At 37.7% G+C, this 12035-nt stretch overlaps 1 protein-coding gene across 1 annotated transcript; it reads right to left on the bottom strand.

Annotated features, from left to right (window-relative positions):
• Nucleotides 1-3162: 3162 nt before the first annotated feature.
• On the bottom strand, nucleotides 3163-7861 carry LOC117703971 (olfactory receptor 5W2-like). The gene is made up of 2 exons (XM_034495877.2): nucleotides 7777-7861; nucleotides 3163-6067 (listed from the first exon to the last, which is right to left on the bottom strand). Exon 2 carries the CDS (start codon nucleotides 6063-6065, stop codon nucleotides 5121-5123), a length of 945 nt encoding a protein of 314 aa, XP_034351768.1. The 5' UTR covers nucleotides 6066-6067; nucleotides 7777-7861; the 3' UTR covers nucleotides 3163-5120.
• Nucleotides 7862-12035: the final 4174 nt, after the last annotated feature.

Genomic DNA, 12035 nt, shown 5'->3' with positions numbered 1-12035 from the left:
TCTTTTAGACTTTCCCAGCAACTTCTCTCTACTCCTTAACCTTCTCTCACTTGTTATTACCACCAATAATTTTAACCCTGTCTATGATCCCATCTATCTTATCTTTCTTTTTTTTTACTCTTTTCCTTTTTCCCTGATATAGTATAATATACTTCCTAAATCTTTCAATGACTCATTTTGTAGTCTCTCTAGCCTCTGAAGCCTTGTCTACACTGACAGAATGTCTCTAGCTCTCTCAAGATCTGTCAATGGAATTTGGCGTGGGCCTTTGGGTGTCCCTTACCTTCTGTAACCCACTGTTGACCACAGCCTGATCAATTGATGGGGTCCCCATGTTTGAGCGAACATTCTTTTGGTGTCCTCTCTTATTCTTTACTTCTGAAGACCAGAACCTACAAGGGTCTTGTGGAAGAAAGGCTCTTATCTTATTTATTACTTTGATCACCTGTAAAAGCAGTAAATAGTCTTTTAGGACTCTGTACAGACTAATGTATCTGTGAGGCTGCATAACTGCTGTTCACATCACACTAGAGACCACAACCTAATTCAGTCTGTAAACAGTACCTTGTCCACAGGTGTAATGTGAGCTCACCTCTGAAGCTCTAAGAAAGAAATCAAATCAGAACAAATAGCCTTATCTATAGCATTTCACAGTAAGGACTATTACGATGTTAAAGGTTTACACAGTATTAACAAATTTTAAAAGGCAACTTGAGTTACATTTGACACTTATTTGAATTTAACTTTGGTCATAGTTCTATAAAAACCTTTTAAAGAGTTATTTCTGATTACAACAAGAACAATAAAGTAAACATTTTTATGTCTAACATAAGAGCACAAGTCTTCACCACTTCTTCAATTTTATCTTGTCAGAACTCTCATCTTTGAACCAAATCTTAATGAAAATCTCATATAAATAATGAAATTGTCTCAAACAGTAATGGCTAGAAAATCTATCAAAACTGAAGCATATATATATATATATTCTGACTCAGGATAGCCTGTAACTTTTAAGCTGTAATTTTAGGGGGAAAAAAAAAGCACTCTTTTACTTATTAAACTGGGAAAAATCATTATCAACTTTCTTTTTCTGCTGGTGCCCTTCTCCTGGCCACAGAGCAGGGCAAATTATCAGTTTTTCTTGTGTAAATCAAGACTGTCTCACAAGTAAGTTTTAAACTAAATTAAGTAAGCAGTTTTAACCAGTTCTTGTCTCTTTTTTTTTTTTTTAAATAATTAACTCTCAGGTGAACAATCTTGCTGCAGATATTTGTCTAGCTGTCCTGGCTCCACTGCCAGGTTTTTTCTTTTTCTTTTATCACCTGGGTTCTCATCTATCTTCATAGGCGGCAGGTGGAAAACCGCCATTTGTTGCACTAGTGACCTCAAGGTACCCAGTACAGCCAGGAATACCAAACTAGGTAGCTGTTGCACGCTGTTGCTGTGCTGGGGAACCACGATTTGTGGCCCTCCAAGTGCGGGCTGGGTGAGGGCACCCTCCATGTGCTGTTACCTGAAGCATACCCTACATGCGGTAGGCGGGCTGTAGGAACACGAACCGCGAGCACGAATGGAGGTAGCTGCCCCTTATTAAAGGACCTGCCCGCCTTTCTGCAGCTGTATTCTTGTACCGGCGGCTTCATTTCTTTCTCTGCCGGCAATCATGTTACCTATTTTTAACTCAAGATGTTTAACACAGTAGATTAACAGCTAACACACAGATGATTTGCCAAGAAAAGACACACACATATAAAAAACAACACAAATAGCTCACCCCTCTCACGGGTGGTACATAAAACACAGATAGCTCACCCCTGCCACGGGTGGCACAAATAACACTTAACTACATTTGGTCACGACCCCAGATGGAGAAGGATTCCACGTCTTCTCCCAAGTAGGAGCGCTCAGTCTCTTGAAACCTGACAGTCAGATCCCCTGACCTTCTGGAAGGCCTCTTGCCTTCCAAGTAAGACTCCAATAACCAGACAACACGGTCAGTCTTCACAGATTCAGATTTAACAGATTCAGACAACTTGGCCAGCCTATGCTGGACCAAGTCTAACAGATTTCAAACACGCCAGCAATGAACAACCCAAAAATAGACACACTGCCATGAGAGTACAACTACCACGGTGGCCATTTCTGACCATTTCTCTCTAGTTTCATTGTTAACACACAAAAAGACTAACAAAAAAACCCATCTCAATCGCCAGTGCCAGCCAAGAGGGATTCCACGTCCTCTCCGGCACCTAGATGCAAACCTGTGCCAGCCTAGAGGGATTCCACATCCTCCCCGGCACCTAGATAAACCCCCAAACGTCTCTGGGGGTGCAGCAGCTAGTGACTCTCCAGCATGTCTGCTAATCACTCATTTGTCTCCTCTCGAAACAAAAATGGTTTACTGCCCCTCACGAGACAGAAACAGCTGCCAGTCCAAACCGAAGTGCACTTTTCAGAAACCAAATAATTCAGACAGACGGGCATAAACAACTTAACCAAATAACTTAAACAAACCTAGACAAAACAGCACACGAGACATCAAACGATTTAGGCAACCCCGCACATGAAAAACCAGAAACCAGTACATGAAAAACCAGGCAATTTATACAAAAGGTCACACAACAACCAGACAGCCCAAATGAAGACCCCCATACTCGGGAGACCCTTCCTCAAGCCTCCAGAATCTCGACCACCCAAAAATCACAAGAAACCATACCTGGATGCAATCAGCAGAGGTTTATTAGGGGAGGAGCCGGCGGTCAAAAACAACAAGGTCTTTAGCTCCAAGAGCAGGGTTTTTGGCCTGTGGGGTATTTTAAAATAGATAATTTTTAAATGTTGTGTGTGAATGAAAGAAGAAAGAAGCATGAAGGAGGGGACAAATCTAGAAGTAATGTTCATTTACTTCAACTGTACTATTGGAAATTATTAATCTTGATATAAAGTAACAAGCTGTGGAAGTTTGTTCTCTTGTATAGTTGATGTCCACTGACATCACTCCTGTTTAGAAGCTTGGACAAGATTCTGCTTTAGCCTTGTTATAGCTGATATTTAATAATATATGTCAGGACACTACATTTATATCTGCAACTGTTGTTTTCACTAAATGTCTATAATTAAACAATATGTTGAGATTATATATAATCAATGTGCCATGCAAGATTCATAATGATGTTAATTTAATTATAATTAAAACTTTCATGCAGAGGATACAAATGTCTCAGTGGTCAAGATGACTGGTTGCTTTTGCAGAGAACACAGGTTCAGTTCATACTGTTGAGAAACTCATGATGACCTACAGTTACAGTGGATCCAATATCCTTTTTCTGACCATGATGTAATACACCCATATATGTAAATGAAGTTATCTAACAGGTCCTTCACAATTTTCAAAGATGAGAAATTCCTTAAACATACATACATATGTTTGTGTGTGTGTGTTAAACAAACCATTAACACTTAAACATTGCCATAAATTTATAAATCTTTCATCAGCATAGAGCAAAATTCTTATCCATTGATCTCTTTCCTTTTCATCCTGTTCTCCAGCACCAAACAGTCATTTATCTGTTATTTCTCCTAATCCACCTTTGCAAGATTACACATTTCATAATTTTTAATAATAATATTTTAAGATACTTCAATCAACCTATAAAGTTAGTTTGTATTTTATTAGATGTGTGCAAGCAATACTACACAATTTTTCAATCTGTGTTCTTGCATACAATGTTCCTTGTGAACCTTACTCTTATTGTATGATGATATTTTGGTCTTTCTCATGATTATATGGCATTCCAAAATACAAATAAGAATTAATTTATCTCCAACTAATTTGCAACAAAAATAGTTCACAAAGTCTTATTATTAGTATATTATCTGTGATTATGATACAAAGCAAACTTGGCTGGTTGCAATATGGAAATTATAACTGAAAACCCACATTATAAGCTTCATGAGTTTTTCATTATTTTGTGACTCTTAAGTAGTATGCAATAAATACTTAAGATTTTGAAATTTTATCCTATCACAAGTGATACAGTATGACAAAGTTTCTTACATATTTTAGAATGTGTTTAATCATTATTTCTATGGGGTTGAAGACTTATAGTTTCTAGCCAATCCCAGCTATCTACTTTGAGAGAAAAGATTTGAGAGGATGCTTTTCAACTGACATTCATTCTAAACCCAAGAAAAAAGCAAGGTTCAGAACTAAGTCTTTTATTTAGGAGAGATAACAGAGGTTCTGACTAGTCAACAAAATAACGGACTGAATATTAGGACTATCTTGTACCTTACTGACACAAATTGTTATAGTTATGCTCTAATTGTATTTTGAGAGAAAAGTTTTATTTTAACAGGAAGGGTGATATTTAGGAGGAGCTAAGGTGGGAGGAGTAAGGAGGGGAAGAGGAGGAATAAGGAGAGGAGGAGGAGAAGGAGAGGAGGAGCTAGGGGACAAGAGGGGGGGGACATGGAGGCAGATGTTTGTGTGTCTCCACCAGTAAAAGATAGTTGGTATATCCAGGCTGGGTATTGGGTTACACTTCTGATTGTATGGGCATCTTGTTATTAAGCATTACCAAACTTATAAAGCCTTTGATCAACATTTTAAAAATGTATAAAAGCAAAAAGGAGCTGGGGGGATGGAATAGGGGTTTTCTAGGGAGGGAAAATGGGGAAAGGGGATGGCATCTAAAATGTAAATAAAATATCCAATAAAAATAAATATGTAAATAAAAAAGAAAAAATTAGTAGCTTGTTGAATATTTCTACTAAATTCCAATACATTTTATCCTGCAAATCTTCCTCAAATAATCTTGATGTTGAGTTATACAGTCTTATAAAAATCTGGGTCAAAGAAAGGAATATATACACACATGCACACATGATATGCACAGACATATCTTCTACATACATACGAGAGAGAAATAGAGATAAGAGAGAGAGAGAGAGAGAGAGAGAGAGAGAGAAAGAATTATTATAGCATTTGGGTAACAATTTTACTCTAGTATTAAAGGGAATAGTAAATTCACTAAATAAACATTAGATCAAATCAAATTTTTCACAATTTTAAGAAAACAATCACTATATGAAAAAGGTAGAGAATTTTCAATATATATTTAACAGCATCTTTTATTTTTCAATTTTTTCAGGGCTTCTTTCACATCCTTGTTTCTCAGGCTGTAAATCAGAGGGTTTAGCATGGGTATCACAAGGATATAAAACAGTGAGCTCATTTTGTCTTGATCAAGAGAGTAAGAAGAACTTGGCCGGAAATACATAAAAAGCACAGTTCCTTGAAAAATTGCAACTGCAGTCAGGTGGGAGGCACATGTAGAGAAAGCTTTGAACCTGCCCTCAGCAGAACTGATCTTCAAGACTGATGAGATGATGTAACAATAGGAGACAAGAACTCCTGAGATGGTGCTCAATTCAATGAACCCAAAAATTGTGAATATTGCTAACTCATTGACCTGTGTGTCTGAGCAGGACAGTAGTAAGATGGGAGGGATATCACAAAAGAAGTGATCAATTTTGTTAGATCTACAGAAACACAAGTGAAATGTCAATGTTGTATGGATCAAAGAGTCTGCCACACCTACAAAATAAACTCCAGACATTAGCAAAGAGCACAGCCTGCTGGACATGTTTGTTGTGTAAAGTAAAGGGTTGCTGATGGCCTGATACCGGTCAAAGGCCATCACTGCCAGCAGTATACATTCAGAATCTACAAATGTGCAGGAAATGAAGAATTGCAGAGCACAGCCAAAAAATGGAATTGACTTATTGTTACTAAATATGTCCATTAACATCTTGGGCCCAACTGCAGTGGAATAACAAAGGTCACAGAAGGAGAGGTTACTGAGGAAAAAGTACATTGGTGTTTGTAGCTGTGAATCCACTTTAATTAAAACAATCATTCCAAGATTTCCAATGAGATTGATGAGGTAGACCAGTAGAAATATTGTGAACAGAGCCACTTTTACCTCAGAGTTGTTGGTAATTCCCATTAGTATGAATTCAGTAAAGGAAGAACAATTTTCCCTCTCCATTCTTCTTTGCATGTCTATAAAATGTTAAAGAAAATGGAAAATATAATTATTGCCTTCTGGATATCAATAGTACACCCACAACACAGGACATAATTGACTTTAGGTATTATTATTATTCAATACATAAGTCATAACTCAGTTTAAAGATTCATTGCTTTTTAGTTGACTTTTAAAACTTACGACTCAGCTAGGCTGTTTAGAAAATTTAATTACATTTCCTTCCTATTTATGAAGCATGTTGCTTTCTACAAGTTTCCTAATTTTTGTGAGTCATATTGCCTTGGCATTAAGTATACTTAGCTCAAGGAAATATTTGAAATTCAAAATGACACCAAAGAAATCTGTCATTACAGTCAGTATAACAGAGATTCTTCTGTGCTTTAGAGTATTCATGTGACAGAGAGAGGATCTCATTATCCCCCGAATAAATCATGATGGCTTTGAAAAGAATTTTAATCAGTTATAGAAGTATAGACTAAGTAATCGAATAATGTTAATAGGCCTTTATGTTACTACACTTGATCCAGGTTTCCTCTGGAAAACTGTGTAGTTAGTACACAGTCCTTATTACCTGTTTGTAGCAGACAAGGGTCTTCTACTAATAAAAAAAATTATTATGCATTTTACTAAGCTTGATTTTAAATTTGACTATTGTATCTAATATTGTAAATTGACAAAGATTCAGGGCTTTTACTACCACACACCCAATAACTGTCCATCTCCCACATATCAGCAATGGAAGGAGCTCACCAACCCTCACTTTATCTGATAGTGCATATGAGAGAGAAAGGGGAAAAAAACTAGGTTAATGTCCTTTCCTCCTAACCCATGGGAGCCCCAGGTGGCCAGTATATATCCAACTATGTAACTCAAGGCATTGTCCCTTACAGAAAAAGTAAGGGCTTCACCATCACCATTCACCAGAATCTAGAGCATTCTTCTGTGGATGAAGTGAACATTGTATTTCATCACTTGATGGAATTAGACAAAAAACTCTCAGAACTGAGTGGATGTCTGGGAACAAACCAGATCCAAGAGATAAACAGAACCATGACAAATGTTCCATGCAAAAAGGAATTGTCATTTAATAAATTCCAAAATATTTGGAAATTAGATGAAAGAGAAAAGATATTTCTGGCATATGTAGAATTTCTCTATCTCTCTGTCTCTTTATTTGCCTCTATTTCTATCTCCTGTCTCTCTATGTCTGTCTATATCTGTCTCTCTTTCTCTGTCTCTCTATCTCTGTCAGAGCCTCCTCAATCTCTATCTGTTTCTGTCTTTCTGTCTTTATTTCTCTCTATCACCCCTCCACCATAATTTTGTTTTGGTTTTTGGGTGGATGTATCTCTTTGTCCATGATGATATGTGAAAAATTGGAATGTGGATGAAGAACATTTCAGGAATTTTCTAGACCTAACAAATCATGGCAAGATACATACGTGGTGCTCAGTTCAATTTGAATGTGTTATTCACTGTTTACAATCACTTTTGACGTAAAAAGTCCATTAAGTTCATGAATGTGTTTGCACAATTATAAAAAAATAAAGTCGTCTAACCAGTCTAAAATAAATTTTATTCTGTTACTACCTGAAGACACATTCTTCCCATTCACCACAAATAAATATTTTCAGTCATCGAAAATGAAAACACATGAACTAAATGAACTAAATAAGAAAGCAAAATATGACTGTGATATATTTTTTCTATGAAGGTAACTTACTTGTGTTTAGATTTGGAGACTTGGAAACTACCTTAGTGGAGCAGCAGGTTTCTTCCAGATGAACATAAGACAGCTAGGATTTTATCATGCTAGATTGCAACTGGGACTACAGGTTCATTTCCCTCAGGCTTTGGTATGGTTAATTATAATTGTGGGTCTGAATTATATGTGATAAGTCCAGTGCTAATTCTTTATTATAGCAACAAAATTAGTACATATCAGAAGAAAAACTATTAGCTATTATACATAATCTTAGGTTTACTCCTCCTTTCAAAGCAGAAATCCAAAAAAAAAAAAACAAAAACAAAAAACCAAAATGACATCCACCTTTAACATGCTCATCCCCTTCTGTAGTATTACACACTTTCATATTTTTACCTTTATATTATCTTAGAAATTTGTCAACCTTGACACATGATTTTACTTTTCAATAAAAAGGTATAGTGTAGTTTTCACCCATTTAAAGCAAAACCGTATTTTATTTTCAGATATTCATTCATTGTTAGCCAATACTATATAATTCTAGAATTTTCTTTAAATTTCAGTAATAAATTCATACTCATTATTAGTCATCCTCTCTTCTCAGTTTTCTGTAGTCTCTGGAATACACATTTCTTGTGATAAGAATTTACATATTCAGCACAGAACATAAATTCCTACCTATGTAAAATGTAGCCTTTTGCAGCAGATTTCATATATTTATTTACCTTAAGATATTTAGTATATTTGAATGCACAAAATATATTTTCTTTTATGACTAAATTCTACAGTATTGTGTTTATGCACACAAAAGCACATCTATTTTCTAGTGAACATTCAATTTACTGAAGCTTCTGGCTACTTTCTGGATATTTAAATAATTCATTATCAGGAATTTCAATGCCAATGTTAAGAGTGTTCTTTTCATTTGGAATTGTAATGGTTGTGTGCGTGTGTATTTGTGTGTGTGTGTCCTATGAGTACTATTTGAGACAACAGTAGCATGTAAGATATCTTCCTAGAACTTTCTAGCTTATTCTCTTGATGACGTGTCTCTAAATTACTAGAAAAATTCACTGCCTGTGCCTAAGCTGGCTGGACAGTGAACTCTCAAGACTACTTCTCTGTCCACAGTGCTGAAGTTACAGGCACTAGAAATTTTTTTAAAGAGCACTGAAGGTCCATATTCATGTCTCAATGCTTAAAGAATAAGCACTTTTACTCAAATACATCACTGCCCCAAGCATCCATCATTGCCATGTTCTTAATCTACCCAATGAGATGACCTCCACAACATTGGTTTCATGACATAATAATCTTATATACTTAGTTCACACCTTCTGATGCTTTCTCTATTTTTTCAATTAAAAACATAAAAATGTCACTGATCTACTACTCAGTGTTCTACTGCTGTTAAGACACACCATGACTAAGGCAGATCTTAGAAAGGAAAGCATTTAATTGTGACTTCCTTATAGTTACAAAGGATCAGTCCATTACTATCATGGTGGCGACCCTGGAGGCATACATGAGGCACTGAAGAAGTAGCTGAGAACTATATTCTGGTCTGTAGGCAGATGGAGAGCACAAGACACTGGGTCTGGCATGGGCTTTCAAAATGAGTGACAATCTTCTTCCAAGAGGGCCACACCTACTATAATAAAACACAACATATTAATCTGCTAATTCCTCTCAAATAGCTCAATTCCCTGAAAACTAAGCATTCAAAAATTAGTTTATTATAGCCATTCATATTCAAAAAACCACAATGACCTTATGTAGAACATCTATTGGCTTTAAGAACGTATATGAGTGTATAGGTATGTATATATATATATGTATATATATATATATGTATATCTTAGTTAAAATATTTGAAAAATAATGAAATGTATTAAGTTGTTAGGTTAAAGTTGACAATAATGAGAAAAAGTAGAAATAGACAGTGTTCAGAAAATATTTCTCTAATGAATATATTTCATGCAAAGTTAATTAATGTCATTGAATATTTGTGGTGGTTTAAATAAAAATGTCTCCCATAGAACCACATGGTGTGGCACTACTGAATTATGGCCTTGTTGGAGACAGTTTGTCACTGGGGGCAGTCTTTGAGGTCTCAGACGCTGAAGCCAGACCCAATATGGCACTGTCTTCCTGCTACCTGCAGAACCAGAAGTAGAACTCTAAGTTCCTTTTCCTACACTGTCTGCATGTATGCCACTGAATGAAAAAAAAAATAAGATGAAAGGAAAGGACATAACTCTTCCAATTCTAGGTATAATAATGGAGAAAGTTGATTATAGATATGTGTAAAAGCATAGCCAGAGGCAGACAGAAATGAGAGAATCAAGAGTGGTCGTTTGACCCTGAATCATGTGTGGAGAGGAAGAGAAGTAAGGAGAGGTGAGAGAGGGAAACCAAGTACAACAGCCAAGCGGCCAAAGGGCCAAAGGTATAAAAAGAGTGGGTGAGCAAATATCTGCATTACATATAGAAAAGCAGTCCAGACCTCTGGTCTGGAGAGTTCAGGGTAGGAGGCAGGGCATGTCATCCATACCTTGTAACAGGTTAGAAGTGAGAGGTGCTGGGAGAATCTGGAGGCTGGGACCACTTTGATATACTAAATAGGCAGCTCAGATGTTTCTCCCAGGTTTGAAATGTAATAGTCACTATGCTTCCAGCTATGACAATAAAGGACTAAACCTCTGGAAATGTAAGTCAAGCCCGAACAAATGTTTTCCTTTATAAGAGTTGCTATGGTCATAGTATCTCTTCTCAACAATAGAAATCTTAACCAGCCCCCAGTCCCCAAACTCCTAGGGACTAAACCACCAACCATAGAGCACACATGGAGGGACCCATGACTTCAGCTACATATGTAACCTAGGACTGCCTTATCTGGTATCAATGGGAAGGAAGGCCCTTGGTCCTGTGGAGGCTCGATGCCTCAGCATAGGGGAATACCAGGGGGGTAAGGTGGGTGAGAGTAGGTGGGTGGATGGGGGAGCACCTTCATAGAAGTAGGGGGGAAGGGAAACGGGATAGGGGATTTTGCAGAGGGGAAACTAAGAAGGAGGGCAACATTTGAAATGTAGATAAATAAAATAACCAAAAAGAAAAAAGAAAAAGAACATGCAAAAAAATAACATTTTCAAAGAAAGGTCCTTGCTTCCTTATTAAAAACACTGTATTGAATTTTGTGGGAAAACAAACAAACAAAAAAAGAAATTTTAACTATGATAATATTCAAACCATGAGCTTGGGACCCTGCCAAAGCAAAAAGAAAACCACAGCGTAGTACAAGAATGTGAAGAGTCAGATGTGACTTTGCAAGCCAGGAACAGAAGGGGTACAGACTGCTACATTACCTTCATGAACTAGACTTTCATTAGATGTGCCGCGCCGACCACCCTGACCAGCAGGGAAGAAAGACTAGCACACCAGTTCCTTCCAGAGACAGTTTTACTCAGGAATTGCCTTTCAGTTACAAGATCAAGGGGTGTGCCCCCGTGCCTCCCGTGAGTGCAGCTTAAGTAGCCTCCAGTGGACTGCCCATCAGCCCATACTACGTTTTGCTCCACCATAGGTTCACACTCATGACGAGAGATCAGGCTACCGGCAAAGTGCAACCTCCTCACCAAATAAGGACTTCTTCCCCCAAGAGGGCTAAGGCAGTAGGCACCATCTTTAGGGCGCAGCAGAAGCTTTCCACATCTCCCCCTTTTTTTATTTACTGCAAAAGCAAGCATTGCTTGATCAAGCAGGCTCCATTCCATAGGAGCTCACGATCGAAAGCAAGCAGCTAACACTAGAACACTCACTCTACTGGGTGCAATGGGTCAAACCCACCAGGTGCAAGAGCTGAGGTCTACACAAACAGGTAGGACACCCATCCCATGTGCAATGAGATCACAAGTCTCCAGGGGTACAAGGGCTGTCCAATCCTGAATATAAGGGGTTATAGAGAGTTACTGCTTCAAAGCCGTCAGCCAAGCTTGAGGTGAGACACCAGCCTCAATGGCTTGAAAGGCATGCACCACCAAGGCTCTCCCTCGTCTTTGAGATCTAGCCATACGACAGAGACAAAACAAGCAGAGCAGACAGACACCCACTAGGGCAACTGCTAACACTCCTATCCCCGCATACTCTTTCAGATGTTGAACTGCTTGCAGGATCAAGCCATCTGCCAATGATAGATCCATTCTGGTCGAATTCACCATGGTGATGGACACACGAAACTCCTGCATGAGGGAATCAAACCTCCTTGACCAATTTCCTAG

The sequence above is a fragment of the Arvicanthis niloticus genome, chromosome 2 (genome assembly GCF_011762505.2).
Source record: "Arvicanthis niloticus isolate mArvNil1 chromosome 2, mArvNil1.pat.X, whole genome shotgun sequence".
NCBI lineage: Eukaryota > Metazoa > Chordata > Mammalia > Rodentia > Muridae > Arvicanthis > Arvicanthis niloticus.
The sequence above is the reverse complement of the archived record's forward strand: the minus strand, read 5'-3'. Positions and strand labels throughout refer to the sequence as shown.